At 33.3% G+C, this 23840-nt stretch overlaps 2 protein-coding genes across 2 annotated transcripts; both read right to left on the bottom strand.

Annotated features, from left to right (window-relative positions):
- Positions 1-101: 101 nt before the first annotated feature.
- LOTGIDRAFT_237894 (hypothetical protein) lies at positions 102-5543 on the bottom strand. Its single transcript, XM_009048446.1, has 6 exons — positions 5209-5543; positions 2854-2973; positions 2007-2293; positions 1718-1823; positions 1093-1306; positions 102-467 (listed from the first exon to the last, which is right to left on the bottom strand). Exons 1-6 carry the CDS (start codon positions 5303-5305, stop codon positions 194-196), a joined length of 1098 nt encoding a protein of 365 aa, XP_009046694.1. The 5' UTR covers positions 5306-5543; the 3' UTR covers positions 102-193.
- A 950-nt stretch (positions 5544-6493) lies between these two features.
- LOTGIDRAFT_171872 (hypothetical protein) lies at positions 6494-9529 on the bottom strand (the record flags this gene model as incomplete). The annotated part of the gene is made up of 3 exons (XM_009048445.1): positions 6494-6579; positions 7350-7524; positions 9401-9529. The coding sequence occupies 3 exons, from the start codon at positions 9527-9529 to the stop codon at positions 6494-6496; spliced, it is 390 nt and encodes a 129-aa protein (XP_009046693.1).
- Positions 9530-23840: the final 14311 nt, after the last annotated feature.

Below are 23840 nucleotides of genomic sequence, written 5' to 3'. Positions count from 1 at the left end.
CCACATTTTAATCCCAATCGATGAGATTTGAAATCAAGTTTAGAACAGATAAAACCAATTTTTCAGGGATTATATCTTGGTTTGGAGTCATGTAACTACAATTTTTTTTTGCAATCTTGATGCAAAATATGCTTTATTGATAAATATTTTCAAAATGGATTACACATTTTTTTCTTTCTCAAGGTGGTAGATATTAAGGACAAGAACCAGTAGCGAAAGGCTGACTCAGTTGGCAACCGGAATTCCCAACCACAGTACAAATAGATGGAGTAGTAATTCCATCACATTCTTCTTCTCTGCATCCTTCATAATCCATCATTATTTGTGTGTCGTTCTTGTTTCTGTAGTTGTAGAAACACTCACTGAAGGCTCTGTCTGTGTAAAAGACACTACAAGCGTTTACAGCAATGGCTTCTCGTGTATTTGGTTGACAGCCGACTCTGATTTTTTGGCAAATTGGATCTGGTCTGAAACACACAAAAATCAACCTACTTATTGTTTTTATCGGTTGGTCCCTTGACTGAACCTTACTTGTTTTCAGAATGGGCAACTGAATAATGAGATACGTTTTTACCAGTCTCTTGACCAATCTTCACTGATAGGCCCTACCAGTTGGTCATCCCTTGATCAAACCATGTGGTATTGATCAATAACGAAATGAAAATGCTAGTTTGAAATTGAAATGAAATGAAATGAATGGAGTTTAACGTCCTGCTTTTCTGTACCATGTGGGCTAATGAAGACGGGCAACGCCATGCGGGGTGCAATGAGGGAAATTTTGCCAGGACAGCGGCATTAGCCTGCTCTTTTTCGATTTCCAACTGTCGAAGGATCTTTAACTTCGGGACGTCGGTTTATTGTCTTACCTGCATCACTGACAGGAGGAAACCGGGATTGAACCCTGGACCTTCAGGTTAACGAGCAAGAGTCTAACTCACTGAGCCCCGAGGCTCTCCTTTGAAATTGAAACTCTATGATGCTCTCCTAGAAAAATTTCCCTCATTAGCCACATCGTGTAAATGGTGCTCTCTCCTTCTAAATGACACTCAAATCTTACATATTGACACAGACATAAGTAAATTGCAAACTTACTCCAAGTTAGGGAGTGCAACGTTAGCCTGATTTAAGAACAATATGTAGTTATCATAAGATGAATATCCCAATCCTGCGCCAAATTGTTCATTCACATCAATTGGATCAGTATGTATGTTGCATAGAGCAGGTTCCACGTCAAATTGGGCACTTGGAGGAAATGTTATAGCAACAGATCCATCTTCACCACGGAATCGAACTTCAACCTCATAAACTGAAAAAACAAGTTTCATTCCTTCAGTGTCAAAATTCCACGGAACACTATTGAGAAAAGAATTTTGTCAGATCAAGGAGGTCTGCATTTTTATCATATTTGGCAATCCTTCGTTCTAGTGAACTTCAGGACAAACTTAACCAATCTGTTTCTTGCATCTTGACTGATTTGTTTGTTCAGGCATAAATTGATCTGGTTGTATCTCATGATGTTGACCTAGATAGTAGTGGCGGGTGTCGCGCTCGAAGCAGACCATGTTTTCTCTTTTTGAAACACCTGGTGGTACTTCTCTTTTGAGGAGGCCACTAATATAAGACTTTTACTCTCGACATTGCCATACTTTGGACGTGATTTTGATTAACAGAAGTGTCTTGTTTGTACAGATTTTTAAGAGCTGTTTGGACTACTTACATGGAACTTTAAGGATCTGTTGGTTGTTTGAGTTGGTGGTCACTGTAAAATTCAGATTTCCCGAGGGACCAAAGTAATTTACAAATTGTTGATTACTTTGTGTGTCCTACAAAATATAAAAAAGTCAATAACAAAATACTTGTGTAATTTTGATTTAAAAATCTTTTTAGTGGCAGTATGCACTTATATGTAAATGCCACCCCTGGGTACACAAATGCGCCTCCACTCGGATTGGCTGACCATTGAAAATGATTGATCCACTTCTCATTTCTTATTTTCCAATACTTACATAGCAGCCATTGTCGTTACAGATCATGGTCAGCTGTTCTGGATCATTACGTACATACAATTCTATGTAGAGCCCGGTGATGTATACTTGAGCTGGGAATCGTGCAAAGAATGCAGGAGCAACGATAGCAGTAATTCTTATAAACAGGAAGTTAGCTGATGGTTGTGCTCGACTTACAATATCAGCTTTCGTCAAGATATTTTGGCATGGCATCAGTATACTAGTCCTTTCTTTATTGAAAGCCACAATATGTGGATCACCCATCATATGGCATATCATAAATTCGTCTGAAAATAATGCAAAAATATTATAGAATATTTTTCAGCAAATATTTTGTTAAACAGATTGTCCAACGAGTTATTGTGTATGTTTTTTACTCATTCATTCATTATATTGTCCCCACGGGTTGAATGTTAGACAGGATCATGTCCTTGTGTATTGGGCCAAATTCTGACCCATGTAAAATAAAGAGTTTATCATTATTATAAACCATATAATTCTGAATATAATACACACTGCTCCTATCCTGAAGTAAAAGTTGGCATAACGCAGACACCACAATATAAAATGGTAATATCGCATATACCATGACTCCACCTCATTAGCCCTACATTCATCGAAATTTTTTCAATGTGCCCTCAAGTAAATCTAGCGAAAATGTCTGTCACCAAAAATAATATGAACCTTACATAAATTGGCATTTCACAGACACCAAAATATAGAATGGTTTTACTGCATATTTCCACATTTATACATTTTTTCTTTAATATGAGCTTTCTTGTATACTACTTGTATCTTTTAATATAAGAGAAATGAAAATCCCTCTTTTATTCAAGACTAGGCATACCTTCAATACACATAACTCGACCATTTCCAGTGAAGCCTTGTTTACATTCACAAGTACCTGTCACATTATTGCAAACCACATTGGGATCATCTGAGCATTTGAAGTCTCCGCAAGGAACTCCTGTGGACAAAAACCAAAAGGGGGTTTTTTAAATTTGCTCTGAATTTGTTCTGAATGCAGCACTATCAGTATAAAAAATTGAGTGTATGAAATAAAAAAAATAAAAAAGAACAATACCTTTGAATTCAAATTTGAGTTAAAAATTATATAAGTATAAAATCATAATTGAGAATCATTCTATAACTTGAGTATAAAAATTAAATTTGAGTGCTGTGTCAAAAGACAAGAAAATTATATATATTGAGTATCAATTTATAATTGAGTTCAAATTTATAATTGAGTTCAAATTTATAATTGAGTAGACCAGTACAATTGAATTTGAGTATCAATTTATGATTTGAGTTTAAATTTATAGTTAAATTTGAGAATACAATTATAGTTGAATATATATATATATTATATATATAGGTCAGTTTGTCTGAAGATAGCAAAGCATGAAACTCTGAGTAACAACAACATCTTTTTTAGGTTTTGTTTTTATAAAAATCATAATTACCCTTATATCCAGAGACAATGGTTGATGACAAAGCAAGTAGGACCACAACAAGGCCCAACATCTTCCCTGCAAATTCTTCCTTTATTCCGGAAAACAAGTCAGACCAAATGAGAAAAACTTTATGGGTATGTGAGTTTTATCACCATTAATCAATCCAAGATGGTACAGTTATACCTAATCTATATCTTCATGAAAAAACTGACATATCACCAATAATTTATGTACATAAAGAGTTGACTTTTGCAAACTTTTTTTTGTTTGATTTTTTTTTGCATAAGTGCATACAAAAGTGCATTAGTGCATTGATAAAGAATGTATATTATGAACTGTAAGAAATGCTCAGTGCACAAGTTGATGAAAATTTTTTTAACTTCTGGGTATGCCATCAACCTTGGTTTGGTTTGACAACCCTCATTGTATTGTATCTTCAAGGGATTTTACACCAAAAGCATCTATTTGCACCATTCCAATTTTCAGTCACATGTCTGTGGTTATTGCAATTTCGCTACAACTAAGTGTTTTATGAAATCACTATTACAAAAGCTGCTATTGATATCTTAGGTTTTTGTTTAGGATATCATTCAGCAAGCTATTGAAAGGGAATCAAACAAATTTCTATCCTTAGTATATGTATCAGGGACACTTTAAAATCCTCTTTGCATCATTGGGATTTCGCATCCAACATTTGTACTTGCTGACATTCCAGAAAAGTTAAATCAGATGCCATCTCAAAAGAACCATAGAGATCTGAAGGAAGTTAGAACATAGAGGGTACATGTGTCTCAGATACACATACACTCAAAATCCAGCAGAACTCTTTTGGGTCACTTTAATTTTCAAATATTTATTCATATCTATTGATCAGATTGTAAACAGATGTAAAAGTTCCAAATTTTTTGGACATTTATCTGAGAATGATATATCGCTTTTTGATAGTCAGATGCCAGAAAATATCCATTAAATTTGAAAATACTAAAAATGGATCAATAACTTAGAAATTCCAATACATATGACGTTAAAGAACAAGATTGAAAGTGTGTCAAATAAACAGGTGTATCGGCTATTGGCTTAGCTTCACAAGGGAATGAAAAGACGTGGCACAAGTGTTGTTACAAAAGTAAGTAGGGCAGAGGCCAACTTTCCTCTGAAACTAGTCAGTCCTACCTGCTCGTTCGTAAAGAGTTCCCTACCAGTAGAGTAAAACTAAGTCTAAACCCAGCTCAAGTTCCCTGTTGGTGGGTGAACAATCCAACGACATCGACGGATCAAAAAGGAATGTGGCTAAGAACGCTTGACTGCCACAAGCCAGTTATCCCTGTGGTAACACTAAGCTACCTTTTGACCTTTTGTATTTGGCAAAAAAAAATTTATTTGTTATAAAATTTATTATGTCCACTTAAAAACTTTTTCTTTAAACGAAAAACACAAAAAATATTGCAAATAAAATGACAAATTATTAACCTTGATGTTTTCAAGATCTTTACAGGAGAATTGGGAATAGTTATATACATATTCAAGATTCATTTCAGCTTTCCAAAAGACGCGTTTCTGGACAACGATCAGATCAAAATTTGTTAAATTTATCTGGGTAAAAAATAACAACAATGAATGGCTACTGCTTGAACTTAAAAATATCATTTCCATTTTGAAAAATTTCTTGAAATTCATTCCGGCTATTTCATAGAAAGCCACAATCCATCAGTTTACAAATTCTGACAATTTATTTCTTCAACACATACGCGCATAATCCAAAAATTTATTATGCTTGACAACTTCCAGATTAACATTATTATTCCAAATACTTATTTTAGGCGACACGAATTTAAATTCCGCCATCTTTGTTTCCAGGAGGTGAAATTTAAGATTCAATCCTTCAGGTTAAAAAAAAGTTGTGGAACCTTGGGAGATTCGAACAGGGTTTCCAATATTGAGCACAAATATTCCAAAAACGCTGACAAGTAACTCCAGACACAACGACCAAAAAAAAAAAAAAAAAAAAACTGAAGAATAAAAAAGGATTTCAGGGGATTGATCATAAAAAATGGCTCCATTAAATATATATATATGATATGAGCAGAAGTTTGGGGTAAAGTTATGTTATTTACATAGTTCAGTTCAGTCATTTGAGATTCACACATTGTCCTCATGATTGACAGTTCATTACTATCCTTCAAAGCAAGTGCCACCCTCCAAAGCAAGTGCAGCACTTGGATTTTTCGATTTAGTTAAGCAAGCACAGCATTTGGATGCCTCCTGCACTTTTATTAAAGCCATCCTCCAGTCAAGCCTTCAGCGATCCTACTACAGTTTAATTTAATACTATTACAGCAGACTTAAAAGTCATTTCTCCAGTCTGCCATAAAAGGATCTAATTAGACCTTGCTTTACACTTAAGGCAATTGGGAGCACCTTCCTCCAACACATCCAAGCGAACAACGAAATTGGAACATGTACACATATTTGCAAGATATATTTTCCATCTGTTTTAGAAACCTTTCGGTTCTACATTCACAGGCTTTGAATATTTTTACACACCTTCCATCCACAGCAAGATCCATTTTGAGCAAGAAGAGACCCAAAACCATCAGTCTGTTAATCCTTTAAGATCAGTAATACCCAGTTATGATGTGAACATATCCAAAATGTGAGCGCCTTTTTCTTAAGTTTCAATTCCTTCAAAGCAAGTACAACACTCTTCTGTCTTGAGTGCAAGTCTTAACAGAATTTTCATTAACAAGTACCAGTATACAGTTAAGCAAGCGCAGCTCTCTAGAAAGCTATCATGACTTTGGCCCGTATCAGCGTTTTCAAAATTGTCATCATGGAAGTTTTTTAACCCCTACGGAAATTATGTTGTACATTAGAATGCAGACATTGTAAAATTTGCAAAAGAATTCGAGAATTCACTTTAACGTATAAATATGATATGTTCCCATGTAAAAATATTATGGAGTTACCTCCCTTCCATAGTTGACTAGTTCATTTCAGATTATTGGATGGTTGCCAAGGTGGATTGAGCTGTTGCTAGGAGCCTGAAGGGTTATTTGTGTTTTCACTGGATGAAGAGTTTGGAGCAGCACAGGCTGTATTAGACTTGCCTTCTTCAGGATCTGAAAAGAGACAACTAAACATTTTAATTTTGTTGCTTTGTTACTTTGTTTGCCTTCAGCAACTGGTTTATTACATCCGAATTCAAGCCAATTTCAATATACACTCAACTAAGTTTATTATTTCATCATTTGGTTACAAAGAAGTTGTAGGGCATGCTAACCCTTCCTGAAACACTTGAACCACTCAGCAACTTGTTAATCCTAGTTATTTCTAATAAATCCCAGATGATTTCAATATATATTCACTGGACTAAATTCTCTTCGATTACTTCATCATTTGATAAGACAATTATAGATAATCAATATCAACTCTATAGCAATCGATTTCTTCACTTCTGCTAAATGTTTAGTGAGAAATTGATTTGTTGTTATTTTAATAAAATTTATCGACTATTCTGCAGTTTTTGATGCAATTAATGTCTGCTGTTTCTAAACTCAAATTTTAACGATTTTCATTTCAGTTATAGAAATACTTTTTGTCTGCTTCCATGAAGCGTGTCAATTTCTGATTTGATGCCAAATTTTCAGATAGTTTTGTGAACTGTCTAAATGACGCACTGAATTGATAAACCCAATTGCAGATGGGTAGCAGGTGTTTCTAACACAGCAAGCATGCTCTGATAGTCAAAGAGATATAAACTCAAGAAAAAGCATAAGCCAGAACTCCGAGTAAAAAATGCCAAATGCAGTTGAGAGTAGCATTATCCTCTTCACAAGGCACTGGTTACTATGGCAACCAATTTTTGAAAGAGGAGACAATTCACACTAACCTGAGCAATGTAATTTTTCTAGGTCAAAAGGAAGATTGCCTGTCCCCACGGCTGTTTTGACTGGATCGAGAACGTCTGGCATGGCGTTACGTCGGCCCGAACGACCTGTGTTGGCGAAGTCTTCAAGACTGGAGTTAAATTCAACCTCCGTCATCACCTCATCTGATGATGCTTCCTGAAACAAAAATATAGAATTAACTCTCAACGGGATGCCTTGTTGAAACAACCATTGACAGAATGTTACGTAACCCACAAAAATATCTAAAGCCGTATTTTAATGAGATTATATTCTTGTGGTTCATTCACTTTAACACTACCCAACGCAATCTATCTCTCACACTCTCAGTCCCTTTAACACTACCCAACGCAATCTATCTTTCACACTCTCAGTCCCTTTAACACTACCCAACGCAATCTATCTTTCACACTCTCAGTCCCTTTAACACTACCTAACACTACACTCAGTTAATTTGAAGTTGAAAATTGATTTGATTTAATTAAAAACTAAAAGGTAAACAAGTAAATACAACCATAAAACAAGTGAATTACACCATCAATCCATTTTATTCACTTTATTTTTAGATCGCTCGATAGTCATATCCTACATCTAAGTGAAAATAACTTTAGCTTTCAAATTATTGATCGTTTTTATTTTTAGTCTTTAAGTACGGAAATGTCTAGGCAAAGCATATTGGTAGTACATTTTTATTTAATTGCATATTCACTATATTTTTATTCTGAAGTGATATGGTTTAAATGTCAAGGCAATGCATATTGGTAGTACATTTTTATTTAATTGCATATTCACTATATTTTCATTCTGAAGTGATATGCTTTAAATTTCTAGGCAATGCACATTGGTGGTACATTTTCATACAAGTACAATGCTAGTGCATTATTATTTAATTGTACACTAACCAGATTTTCATTTTAAAAGTGATATGCTTAGCTGAAAATTGAGCTGTATCAACTGGTAAATTAAAAAAGTGAATGACTATCTCCCTTTAAGAAACTCTTTTATATTTTAAATGAAACTAATTGATTAAAACTTAATTCCCACCCAATTGAAAGTAATAGCAGACATATGAGTTTCATTATCAAGGGTTAGGTTAGTCTGACTCAAACACCCTTACTAAATCATTATGATTTGGCATTGATTTGGTGAAATCTAAAATTAGCAACTAATTTGAAGAATGAAGATATATGAATAGATGGTGTGTTTTTCTTGTATAAACAGAAACATTGTCTATCAATTCACAAGTTTTCTACTAGCTATCAACAAGTTTATCTTAGATAACCACATAAACACACACATTAACACCTCCTAACAAAATAAAAACACACACTAAGACATAAAATAAACGCCTCATAACAAAATAAAAACACACACTAAGACATAAAATAAAAACACACTCTTCACAAAAAATATCTACATTTGATTCAAATGAAATGGAGTTTTATATCCTACTGTTCTTCTCCTTATAAAATGAAATAGAGTTTTATATCCTACTGTTCTTCTCCTTATAAAATGAAATGGAGTTTTATATCCTACTGTTCTTCTCCTTATAAAATGAAATTGAGTTCAAAGATAATAACCTCTCTGTGTAAATCCCAATTTCCACAAGAATCAAAATCCCATACATACAGTACAGTCAATGAGAAAATGACTATAGATAATGGCTGATCAAGTCAATACATGCTTTAAGATAATTTATTACTTCACTATCAAATTACTACATTACTCAATATAACTTAATTACTATAATTATGTCTACTAGGTGTGTCAATAGGTAAAAAAAATAGGGTCTTTTTTTACATCTATATCCCCTTTGATAATAGACGATATCACCTATATTTTAATTAAATTATAACCACTAAATGTGTCAACAAGTCAAATAACTAGGGTCATTTTTTAAATCTATATTCCCTTTGAAGATAGATCATATCACCTTTGATTTATTTAAATCTAGGAAGTATGTCAAAAGGTCAAAAAGGGAGACTTCTTTCAAAATTAGGTTTTCATTTGAATGCAAAAAAAATCTGAACCCTACCTGCTTATAAAAGTGACAACCTCCCAAATCACAAAACTTATCCAAATTAAAAGACAACAAAGCAGAGAAGACCATAAAACAAGTCCACACCTGACCAGAATTCCTTGGGGCCCTGAACGATTCAATCATTTGGGGCACTTCACTAAATCCTTGATTATTATTACAAATTACATCAGAAAGAGGATTATCTCATATTTCTGTTAATAGCTTACTTTAGGAGAGGATTAGCTTCTCTTGATTTGCTATGTAAATATCTATAAGAGATTGGTTATGCCTGAATGACACTATAAGAGATTGGTTATGCCTGAATGACACATATTGGTTATGCATCTATGACACATATTGGTTAAGCATAAATGACACATATTGGTTATGCATGTATGACATACATTGCTTATTCATCAAGAACACATACTAGTTATGCAGTTATGACATGTATTGCTTATGCATCAATGACACATACTGGTTATGCATCTATGACACATTGGTGATGTATCAATGACACATATTGCTTATGCATCAATAACTCATATTGCTAATGCATCTATCGAACATATTGCTTAGGTGCTACCTTTACTACTTTTTATATAACTTAATTGTAACTTAAAGAGAAGGTACTATAGGCCAAAGCCTGTTCCTCAATCCTATTATATAAATAAATATTGTCTATACAAAGAAAAGTTCTGAGGCCTGTGCCAGTGCTTCCGAGAGTCAGCAAGGTGTCTGCTTTCACCAATTATACCAATAGACCAACAGTATTTCCACTGATAACACTGGTAATGGATATATGAAGTGATAAAATGACTCCAGACATTAATTTGTGGGTATTTTACACTAACGAATACCAAGTAATTAACAGATAATCAACAGTAATTAATTGTCAATCTAACTATAAGTCATTATTGAACCATCAACTTTCGATCAACAAGCGAGCTTCCCAGGGGATTAAAACTAAACTCACTTATTGATTGAGTATTTAGTTCAAATAAAATCTAATTAAAAGTTATCATTAGGCTTAGAAAAAGAACAAAAATTACTTGTTAAGTTACATTAATACATTCTGCTCTAGAATGAATAACACAACCCAGAAATAATAGAATAAATCATGCTCAAGAATGAGTGAAATAGTACACAGAAAAAATAAGAAACACAATATTTAAAGGCTTTAGACTAGTGTATGTTAATTATATCAGAAAGAATAGAAAAAGGGAAAAATTACTTTTTTAGTTTCGTTTGTTGTCATTCATTAATTCCACCTCTGGATTGAGCAATTTCATGCATGAAAATCTTCAGTTAATACAGGCTTGGATTCCAAATCACAAATTATCCAACAGAATTAGTAATCTGAAAAATAGATGGAACAGTTCAAATGAGAAAAAAAATATCAAACAAACGTTTTTAGTTGTGTGGACTCTCTAGGAGGATTAGTATAATAATTTTACTATAAAAATATATATCGTCTAAATGGTTTGTTGAAGTGTTCTTATTATCAATAGGAAAGAAAAAAAATCTGTATTTTTTTAGCATCCACAAGGGAAATAATTCGCTTCCTGGTTTCTGTAACCTTGAATGACATTATTACATGTCAACAAGGAAGTTATGACATCATAACATGTCAACTAGGAAGTTATGACATCATTTACATGTCAACATAGGATTCATGACATCATTACACGTCAATGTGGGATTTATGACATCATTACATGTCAACTAGGTAGTCATGACATCATTACACGTCAACTAGGTAGTTATGACATCATTACACGTCAGTAAGGGAGTAATGACATCATAAAAATCTGATATTACAATGGAAATTAATTATCACAATTAAAGAAAAAAAAAGAAGAGTTTTAAACCCTAAATACAGCTACATCCCCTACTGTTACTTCACAGCTAATCCTCTTAACCATGATCTGTTTTCCTTTAAACTGTTATAATGTTCACAATTTTCATCTATTCTATTATCTAAATTAGCATCCTTAAATATCCCATAGACTCAAAATTCCTTGGAATATCCCCGGAATAACCATGATCCTTGGATGTCCTCTCAAATTTCCTTTTGATATTCCTGGATGTCCTCTCAAATTTCCTTTTGATATCCTTGGATGTCCTCTCAAATTTCCTTTGATATCCTTGAATGTCCCTCAGATATCATTTTGTAATGGTCTCAAATGTCCTTGGATATCCTTCTCCTCCTTTTGATAATCTCAAGTATATTCAGATTATGATAATGAGCCTCCTGGAGCCTTCTTTTCTTTTGTATTCTCACAGTAAAATCAATGTTTAAAACTCTTTAATATAAGATCAACATACCTGTGAATCAGAACACCATACAATCAACTGAACAGTCATTTATTAACATTGTTTATTCTGATACATAATAACTGTTTAACTTTTATAATAATGACTCAAATCTTCTCACTTCTCTGGAATTTCAAGGATGCTTCCTTTTTGTTTCTGATTGTGCCAGAAATTCCTTTAAATGATTAACTCTTCAAAAAAGTTCAATGTAATCCATCCTTAAATAATTATTGCATGATATATTTCCTTTTCTGGAATTTAAAGTATGCTATCCCTTTTTTCAGATCGTGCCAGTTTAAAACCATCAATTCTTGAAAAGATTTCAATGCAATCCATCCGTAAATAAGCCTTTAACATACGGACAATCTAAAATAGATACTGAATTAACCAACCTAGTTGCAGACTACGCCTTTAAGCTCTCAAAGTCAAAAATATTGGTTTTATATTGTAATAAATCATTAGAGTAAAATAGTGGATTTGATTTTCATATGAAAATATTCAGTAAAGAATAAAATAAAGCTATTAATATGGATAAAATTTCTTTAACAAAACTAATTATAGAAAGAAAAAATAAACATCATTAATAAGCTGATTTTTCAATCAATATTTTTTTGTTTGACTTAAAAAATGTCGATTTTAAAGAACATTGACATGAAAAGATGTCGATTTTAATATGACATCAAAGAAATGTCAATAATGCCGATTCTTCCAATGAAATGATTAAGAAAGAACTGAATACAATTAAAATAGAATTTTTTTGTATAGTCCACTATTCTACAACTTTTACTCCCAATTTTGTCATTTTTTGGACTTGATTTTGGATTTTTGATTGACGGAATTTTCTAGCTTGTACAGATTTTTATTTCACGATCAAAAGCTTATTTGTGTGAAAAAATTTAAAGGGATGCAATTAAGTTAAAAGAACTGAAAATTAGAGAACAAATTCCCTTTAAATGTCAAGTTGTCATCCAATTGCCATTGTTTGAAACTCAAGAGCTCAGCTGTGCTAAGAGCCATTATTTTTTAACATTTCAAAAGCAACCATTCTGCGAAAAAAATGAAAATTCAAAAACATCCATTTGAAGAAAAAAACAACTTAAGTTCTGCCAGCTGATTCCAGGATAAACATTTACCAATTCCACTAATTAAATCATGATTCCAAAGAAGCATATGAATGGAATCCAACCTTAATATGACCATTACTCCAAGACTTATCCAGAAAAAGTTCCAGAAATATTGAACTCTGAAATTCATATAAAACAGCACTTTCTTTGGAAGTATAAATTGGAATAAAGTATATAAAAGAAGCCAACTGAATTTTGACCAGAACTTCAAGACTTAAATCTTTAGGCTTAAAAAATAAAATAACCATTCCAAATTTGCTCTTAAAAAATTAAATTCCCATCTGATGCTTGGCTGATTAATGACACCTACTTTGAACTTCCAAAATCACAACTTCCAAAATCACAACTTCCAAAAGAAAACTACACAACCTCTTCATAGATTTATTTCACATCTTATGTTTGGCTGAAAAATGACACTTACTTAGTCTTTTAAGTCCCAAATCACAACTTATAACTATAAATTCCAGCATAGCATGTAAAAAGAAGGCAAGACAACCTTGACCAGTATTCCAATTTTGACCTTTCTTTCACAGACTTAATCTACATCTGATGCTTGGCTGAAAAATGACACTTACTTTGAATTTAAAGAAGAATTACTATGTATGTCATGATAAAACAAGATGACACTTGGTAAAGCCAGTAACACAATAAGACGTGGAGTATTTACAGCCTGGACAACAATTGACAATATATTTATAACGTAAAAAATCAATATGTTAGAACTAAATCAAGAAGCTCGTGTTAGATTTCTCCCATCATGTACTGGAAAATAGATTTTTACTGACAAAAATATTGTTGCTTAAAATAGACATAGTCCTGCTTGACCAGGCAGTTAAATATTATAGTTTTAAAGGGAAAGATTAACCATTTTCAATTCTTGATGAATTTATGTAAATAGTCTTCAGAAGTACTAGAAATCTACGAAAATCGCCTAATTCCTTCAAAAATACCTCAAACTAGAAATTTCACTGTCTATATCTATGTACCCGTACGTCTTTTCTATATATGGCAGGCATCATTTTAACTTTCAAACGCAAATAATTCTGAACACACACGGATTTGATGGCTCAAATTTCAACGGTTAACTGTGAACAATATTACTGACTAGCTTAGCTAAAAAATCCCCGTTTCTGAGACCACAATTGGTGAAACAGATGGCAAACCTGTCCCTTTAATTTAAAATATTGTTTATAATAATGTCTTGATTATTTAGTCTTTTACCAAGTTGGTTGACATTTGACTAAATTATATTGTCACTTTAAATGTCAAGCTATTTATAGATTAGATATCAATAATTTCAACTTCATTTTAAATTTTGTTTACGACAAAAATTTTAATAGTTTGACATTAGACTTGATTATTTAGTCCTGTGAAATGGCAAACAGCAAACAAATATCTAAAATTTTCTTTCATTAAACAATGAAGAACTTATTCAGCCTGTTCAGATAACATTTGAATGAATAACAGCCAGGCTGTGTTTTCAAATTTTTAATTATCTTTGACATGCCTGCCTTAAAGCAATTCATAGAACTCTCTAAACAAGAAGACCAGAAAACAACAAAACGATTTACACAAAATAAACTCTGAATGTACATAAATCACTACATTAAAGATGGTCATATTAAACTTCATTGGCAGATTGCATGCTTACAGATTACTTACACGGCGTCGCTAATCAATCAGTAGTCAAGGTCATCAAGTGAATGTTATAGTTGAGCTCGGTGGAGATTCTGGGTTTGATCGATAGCGTCCTTTGAGAGATTCAACTTTTTTTCCCTTTATTAGTCCAGGTCGAAGAGTCTTCTAAATCAGTTGGGTATTTATGGGATGGGCCATTGGGCCTTCCCCCCCTCCCCTCAGGGCTGTGAAAGGTAATGGTCACTTCATGAATCCTTCCTCCTAATCTGAAAGTTCATTTCAATTTGATTTGAGAATTTCTTTCCTACGAATTATCTATTCTTATTTATTAGACTTATTTATAAGACTAGTATAAATATAAAGTTTTTCAATCCTTTTACTTGTTATTTCACAATTCTAAAAAAAGGCTACGTTAAAATTTAATCAAGTTTTAAATAAATCGATAGTGAGACAAGAAAAGAAAGAAAATTTTAACGGTCTGGTACCAAATCAATTTACTCTACTCCAGACATATTTTAAACTATGTAAACATACGCTGAAGTGAAAAAACAAGAGATATTCTCCTTTTTCTATTTTCCTTGACCTTTTCAGCACCTAATGTCGCTTCTTAGAAAGTTCTCTTGTGTAACAACGCCATTTTGTTATCAACATGCTTAAAGAATTATAGCAACTAAAATATTTACTTCCTAAGCTCAAAGAAAAAGAAACTTTCTAAAAGAAAACTATCTAAGAGAAATCTTTCTTAAGAAAACTATCAAAGAGAAAACTTTCTAAGAGAAACTATCGAAGAGAAAACTTTCTAAGAGAAACTATCTAAGAGAAAACTTTCTAAGAGAAACTATCGAAGAGAAAACTTTCTAAGAGAAACTATCTAAGAGAAACTATCTAAGAGAAAACTTTCTAAGAGAAACTATCGAAGAGAAATCTTTCTAAGAGAAACTATCTAAGAGAAAACTTTCTAAGAGAAACTATCGAAGAGAAAACTATCCAAGAGAAATCTTTCTTAAAGAAAACTATCTAAGAGAAATCTTAGTGGTTGATACAAAAAAGAAACATGCAGATTAGAATTGTATAAAAAATGGAACAAGCTAATTTAGTCTTGATTCTTTATTTGTTAGTATTCTGCCTTCAGCAAAAAACATCTATAATTAAAATGTATAGTTTGAAAATGTCGGCTTTAACTTAGAGCTAGTTTTCATGTGAACTTCATTAACCTTGCCTACAGGATACAACCAGTGCGCAGTTAGTTTTTTTTCAACTTGATATTAGAAGATGATGAAGAATTCTGTGTTGACTTTGGAAAAGAATAGAACTGCCTTAACTTCTAATTTTGAAATTAATCAATAACTGAGAGTTTTAATATTTCATCAAGTTTCATGACTGATATTTCATCAAGTTTCATGACTGATATTTCATCAAGTTTCATGACTGATATTTCACCAAGTTTCATGACTGATATTTCATCAAGTTTCATGACTGATATATTTCATCAAGTTTCATGACTGATATTTCATCAAGTTTCATGACCGATATTCATCAAGTTTCATGACTGATTTTTCATCAAGTTTCATGACTGATATTTTAGTTTTGGGCTCAAAAACCACTGCACAGTGACTAGAGCATCTGAACCTCTGAAAGAGATAGATCACTTTAAAAATGGCTACCTTGACAACAGTGTCTATGTAATGACCAATCATCTCATCTCATTGCAGACTGGAGATCTTAAAACCGTATATTAATAACCATATCAACAGGAAACTGAACAATATGAAATGAATTTGGTACTCATGGGAAATTCACAACAGTTATATAAATTGTAGCAGAATTTCAAACACATGTGATTCTTAAGTGTCATTTACATCTTTCAATGATGCCTGGAGCACAACTAGGTATGACATTCAATTAAAATTTGTACTGAACCATCCCCTTTAGAGAGTGCACATGGCTAATAATGATTTCAGCTTTTTGAAGCTTGACATTTCTATCTGAGAGTCATTACTAATGATATTGAAATGCTGCTTTCAGATAACTGCGCCTTTATGAGCTAGACACGTGTGGCATCCCTTTCAGAGAGTCCACATGGACATTACTAATGATATTGCAATGCTGTTTTCAGATAACTAGGCCTTATTCTGCTTGACATCCCTTTCAGAGAGTCCACATGAAAATTGATAAAATAATATTGTTAAATAGGGTTAAACTCTGTTTCCGACAGACCACACTTTTGTAAGATCTTCTGTTTAAAGTTAAATGCATGAACAATTTTAATGTATTTGCACTTAATTTTGTTTCTAATGAGATAAGAAAATACACTTATAAAATAACAAGGTGCTCCAGGTCATTGCAGATGTTCAGTTAATTAGTTCAAGTTTTCTGAATAAGTCAGCTTGCCCTTCCTCATAGGCAACCTACACAGGTCAAGGGTAATTCCTTTTACAATCGCCTTTTATTACTGGTACATACAAGAACTATTTCATTTCGTTTATTTTCTGTGGGTAAGTCCACTCATTCAAGATCATATGACATTATTCAAATAGCAGACCATGTTTCACATTGCGGGTTATGTTTCACATTGCAGACCATGTTTCACATTGCGGACCATGTTTCACATTTTGGACCATGTTTCACATTACGGGTTATGTTTCACATTACGGGTTATGTTTCACATTACGGGTTTTGTTTCACATTGCGGACCATGATTCACATTGCGCACCGTTGTTCACATTGCGGGTTATGTTTCACATTGCGAGCCATGATTCACATTGAAAGTTAAGAAAATTCCAATGGGTTCAATGAATAAAAATGACAATTTGATAATTATTCAACTTACCATATCACCGTCTACAATTGAATCCATAACGAATACTAAACTTTCATTAAATATCCTATTCTAGTGACTTCACTGGATAATAAAGTCAAAACTGCCTGACAAAAACTCGACTCCACTGTTTAAAATTCTTTAAATACAAAATTCCAAGAAATTAAACTGGATATGCAAGTCACAAAGTGTATAGTAATCCTTATCCAAAATCTTCACTGGAAAACCATGTCAAAATGCCTCCTAATTGTCCAGTAATTGACAAAAACTCTACGCCACTGTTTAAAATTCTTTCAATACAAAATTCTGAGAAATTAAACTGGATATGCAAGTCACAAAGTGTATAGTAATCCTAATCCAAAAACTTTGACTGGAAAACCAAGATGGATTGATAACTGTGCAGAAATTGACAAAAACTCTACACCACTGTTAAAAATTTTACTGGATATACAAGTCACAAAGTAACGATATATAGTAATCCTAATCCCAAATTTTGGACTGGATAATCAAGTCAGATTGCCTGATAACTGTGCAGTAAATTGTAAGAGAGAAAATAGAATAAATAAATAGAGGCTATTAGATCTAGCTTATTATGTAGTAACATTCTGTTTTCTTGGCATGTTTACATTTAGATTCTATCATACAGGCAAATTGTTCTTCTAAGCTTCTTTACTTGTTTAAAGTTGGCATACCTTGTTTATTCAATTGCGGATTGTTTAAAGTTGGGTGCCCTTATTTAATAAAATTGATATCTGCTGTTATATATAAAGACTGATACATTTGTTTATTGAATTCCCTTCTTTTGTAAATGTCTGCTTCACTTAAGTTAGATAATTTAATATGAATTTCTGATCAAAAGTTTAAAGATGGATATCCTTCTTCTATGATGCCATTTGTTTGGTTATGTTAAACAAAGTCATCTTTCCACAGTATTCCAGTCGACCCAGCTGTAAATGGGTATGGATAATCCTGGAAAAATCATTGCCAAGAGGTCTGGCCAAGGACAAGTTGATAGAAAGGATCTTTCGTGAACCTAAGTTATTAACCTTGTAAAATATAGTGGTTTCTTTTTTCCCCTAGTTACTAACTTCAAAAGTAGTAGCGGTTTAATCAGAACTATTGAACTGAGAGGATTTGAACTCACAGCACCAATGTGACCGAGAAGTATTTATGAAAGGAAGATACAAGCTATAACTGACTAGAGACTTTAGACACAACCAGTGTTAGGTATATTGATTTTCATATAAATAGAATTGAAAACCTGTCATTTTAGAACAAAATTCAACATCTTTATTCTAATATAAATAGTTGAAACATAATATATCTTTCAAATACGGCATGTTTATCGATCGCTTTCAAATTTCAGTTTGTAGTTTACATTATCTTTAAAGGGACAGTGTATGTCAGCTTTCATCAGTTCAATTTTCAGTTGTAACTTAAATTAAGGGGGCAGTGTGTGCGTTAAAATTTCAGTTGTAATTTCAAATTATCTTTAAAGGGACAGATTCACCATCAGTTTGACCAATCATACCTTAGTCTCAGAAACAGGAATTTTTTAGCTAAGCTAATCAGTAATAGTGTTTACAGCTCACTGTCGAAATTTGAGCCATCAAATCCATGTGTGTTCAGAATTATCCGCGTTTGAAAGTTAAAATGACTTAGATTTGCATTTTCGTGCAGTTCTAGTGCTTCTGTAGACTATTAACATGTTTAAGACCCACATCAACCCCTGAAAAATGATGAACCATGGTCTTTAAAGGGGGAGTGTGTGCCCGCTGTATTGTATCGAAATTCTAAATGAGAAACTTCCAAGAATACTAAATGTCTTTAAAATTACCATCTGATATTTCGTAACCAGTAGTCCCTGAGGTCCAGCCAGACACATTTAATATTGAGTTACACAGTCTGCTTCTTGTGGACTTCACGACATAGAAATCTACTCTAATATCCAGCCATCTCCTACATTATCTTAAGCACTTGTCTTAGTTTAGCTTGAGAAAAAAGATCATGTCAGACTTCATCAATGGTATAGAGTAATCAATTTAATAGACCAGAGCTAAATATAGAACTAGATTTAAAGATTCCATTTAGCCCACAGTGGGTGGGAGGACCATTATTTAAATTGGTATCAAATGAGCTATCTATTATACAAATGGTAGTTATATACGATCCAAAGTGGGCACTTTTTTCATTCTGATAATTACGATACTAATGTTCAATGGTTGCTAGGGACGTTTTTTCATCTGGGAAATCATGTGCTAGGGTGACTTCTCCATTAGGGAAATCATGTGCTAGGGTGACTTCTCCATTAGGGAAATCATGTGCTAGGGTGACTTCTCCATTAGGGAAATTCTGATCATATCAATGGCCAATGGTTGCTAGGCAAGTTTCACCATTAGGGAAATCATGATTATATCACTGTCCAATGGTTGCTAGGCAAGTTTCTCTATCAGGGAAATCATGATTAAACCGATGTCCAATGGTTGCTAGGGAGGTTTCTCCATTAGGAGAGCCCAATTTGACATCATTTGGGTTCACAAGTAAGCATGAGAAAGTCTGGTCTCATGACACCAGGATTGGGTAAGTATCAGCTGGTAGACAGGATTTGTCTGTATCTAAGTTGTAATCCTTGTAAAAAAATGCTCCATTTTTCTTACTTTTTACTCAGCCATAGCAACATATCCAGAAGCTAGGGCAGAAATCACGACATCAAATCAAAAGGGCATTAGTACTTCAAGGGTCCTCAGAGACTGGTCATTAACATACTAACATCATTCTACTACTCATAACACTGAAAATAATCAGGAACTAAGTTGTACTAAGTACTAATCCGATAGTTTTCACCGATTGGTATTTACATTGGGAAATGTACTCGCGTAATTTACAGACGTGGACTTTCATCTTGGGAAATGAAGACATAACTAATTAAATAATGAAAATGAAATGATGCGTTAAGCTCTGTTAATTCTTTATTAGGATAATGAAAAGTGAAGGCAGCTAATACCATGCTGTGTGTAATGAGGGAAAATTTGTAGCATTTAGAGTTCGGAGATGGGGAGGAGGTAATTACATATTGTCAGACCAACAGAATTGACCAGAAAGTGGATGATTGGTTTAATAAGACGGAAGGGACCAGAAGTGCTACAAGTTCTGTAATTTTAAGATTCTAGCTACAAATCCAAAAAGAGTAGGCTAATGGACCCAATGCGTGCTGCTAGACTTTTATGATCCAAAGAACACAAAATGGCGTCGTTTAAAAACAATCAACAGCAATAACATACTGATGCCCTCTCATAAACCTGATACAATCACCAACATAATTCTATTAATGTATTATTACCTGCACTTAACTCTAGAGCTAGATTTAATTGAGCCTAAAAGAGTTGGCCATAAAGAGTGAGCAGGAATAAAGAGTTCGGATGGTAACTAAGCGCTAATGAAATTGAAATGAATTAATTTGAATAGGTAATGATAGGTAGATGGAAAGAGTAGGCAGACGTCAAAGCCACATGGGAACTATAAATGGGGTTTTATAATGAGGATGAGATAATGCCATGCAGTGTACAAGGATGGAAATTTTGCCAAAACAGCAACATAAGCCTACTCTTTGACAATTCCCAAATGTGGAAGGATCTTTAATGTGCACAGTCTGTAGCATTCACAGATACATTTAAGAGCCTTCAAAAATTAACCCAGAAGAATTAGATTGGATGAATGTTGCCAATGGTTACATGTACGGAATTCCTGGCAATTTTCTTACCTTAAACCGGTTTGGAAGATACTGCACCTAATCACCTAGCAGACGTCAATAAAACTTGTCTCCAACGAGCTATTCCTTTGTTTTTGATCAGGCTAGAATGATTATTGTAAGCACTGGCACTGGAATAGAATTTGTGCCAAACCTTGAAACAACGAAACCCTGTGGCATCCACTTCCCTAATGGACGACAATCCAACTCCGCGCCGCCTGAACAATCCCGCAGACAGTTATAAGCCTATGTAATTAAAAATGAATACAAAACAAAACACAAGTAATAAAAGTTCCCTATGGTTTCACATGGTTTCTACTTGATTGCCTATAAAAATGATATTTCTATATCAGACTCCCTGAGACAGTGAATTATTAAAAGCTTTCTCTTGTTTGGTCTGTATAAAGTAAGATTAGAACACAATTACTATAGTTGTTTGTATTCCAACCGGAAACTACGAAAAATATTATAACATCGATTTCTCATTTACTTTACATTAAGAGGACCAACTGAAATGAGGATGAAGGCCTAGTAATTTCTGAACCATTTATTTTTATAATAGGACAGAAGCTATTTACAGTACATATATAGAAGGCAAAATGCTCGGTATGAAAAGCCAGAAATTTCTAAGCCGTTTACTAATATTTTAAGACGAAACAGGATAAAAGCCCAGGTTTTCTAAGCCATTAATAGAACTTTAAGAGGACAAAATAAACTAAATGAAGGCCTTGAAATTTCTAAGCCTTTTACTATACTCAGAAAGGATAACAGCCTAGGTTTTCTAAGCAATTTTCTGAACTTAAGGAATACCAATACCTAGGTTTTGTATCCACTTACTGTACTTAAAAAGGACACAAAATGAGGACAAAATTCAAATTTTAAAAGGATGCAAGCTTAGAATCTTAAAAGTTTGACTCTATAAACATTTCATAAGGATCACAATAGTTCACAAGCCAAAGAATATAATCATTATTCCACTAGAAATATCACTTTTCATGAGGGAAGCATTAAAAAAACAATATCATCAGCCATCTTTGATTTGTAGTCAGGACCAATCTTAGTTTATGTCTTTACGCAGCTGGAAACCGGATTCAGACCACTACTAATTTGACAGCGAATGGACATGATCAAATTACTAGTACAAAAACGTACATTGTATTGACAGAATTATCTTATAATTCTCACCATTCTGTTTGTCATTGAAATTTGTAACCAAGTACAACCTTTTGATTTCTGGAGGCTGTGTTTTCTATAAACAAGTCAGAGAAACGTATTTCTATACTTGGTTAATGAAAGAGAAGAAGAAATATCATCGTTTTAAAAAACTCTGTGTGTGTGGTGTTTCCACTACTTAATGAAAATGGATGCTTCGTAAAATCCAATTTCCAAGGTCATTACGTCTGTTAATTTTCTCTATTTATTTCGCTGATTTCATCCATTTTACTTCCTTCATTTCCTTAATCATGTTCAATGATTGAGTCTATTTATACCTTTGTTTCCATTTTTAGCAGACGTAGAATTATTTTCCTTGATCTAATTTTCAGATTAACTCTTCCATGTATCTTCATTTAGCCAAGTGATTGTTAACCAAATGTCAATCCAAAAAAAACAGTTTATCTGATTTGATCACGTGTTCATGAGTTCTTCCCGTGGGCCAGTGTTTCTCGGTCAATCTCAGACTATGAAAAAGTTCCCTCAACCCAGGGACAGGGGCCAGTGGTTCTCGGTCAATTTTGGACTATGAAACAAGTTTCCTCCACCCAGGGGCCAGTGTATCTTGGACTATGGGAAGGAAGTTCAAGAATACCTAATGCCACCTGGAGACACCCATCATTTTTGGCTTTTATAATTCATGTATAAAACAAGTGTAAACTGTAATCTCAGTCTTGACCCAAGAAGCCAATGAATCGATCAGACCTAATAGTAAGAGTCTACCATTCTGATACAAGTGGAGAATGAATGATCAGACCTAATAGTTAGAGTCTACCATTCCGCATCATTCAATTCAAATCACTGATAATTACAACCTTACTGTAATAGGATTTACAAGAAATCATTACTAAAATACCAGCTGATTTAAGCTAGGGTTAAATCAATTTCTGTTTAAAGGACCACAGTGCAGGTCAAGCTAGGGTTTTAATGTTTAAGCTAGGGTTAGATCAATTTCTGTTTAAAGGACCACAGTACAAGTTAAGCTAGGGTTTTACTGTTTAAGCCAGCGTTAAATCAACTCTCTGTTTAAAGAACAACAGTACAAGTTAAACTTGTTTTTTATCATTTTTCTTGCATGTTTGATTATGTTTGCATTTATTTCTATATAAGACTTTTCTAAATGTGGCAGAGTATCAAGTCCTGCCTGGACTATGATTGATCAAACTTATGTTGAATCCATCCCTTTAAATCAACTGCCAACACATAACCATTGTATGGACAAGAGTCGACAATTAGCTGGCTTCTATTTCCTTCCACTGATAATAACATTTATAAAGTTGGCATCAAATTCAGATTGTAAAATAAAAATGGTTTTATCTTTCAAGAAAGTAAATTAGAAGTATTATATAAACAGAAAAATCAAGCAAAATAAGGATCAAAATAACTTCATTTTGTGAAATGTTGCCATAGAAACAGAGATAAATGCTTTGTGTTATAGTTGTTTATGTACAGACTAGAATTGTTTTTCAAAAGCAAGTGTGACACGAACGATACAGTTCATGATTCGCTCAAAAACAAACAGTTTATAATTAAACAAGTGGATTCGAATCAATCGTCGTGGAATTTCAGATACTAAAATGCCATGCCACAGGCTCTGTT

This window comes from Lottia gigantea (assembly GCF_000327385.1).
Source record: "Lottia gigantea unplaced genomic scaffold LOTGIsca_121, whole genome shotgun sequence".
Lineage (NCBI taxonomy): Eukaryota > Metazoa > Mollusca > Gastropoda > Lottiidae > Lottia > Lottia gigantea.
Note: the sequence above shows the minus strand (reverse complement) of the source record. Positions and strands in the feature narration are given on the sequence as shown.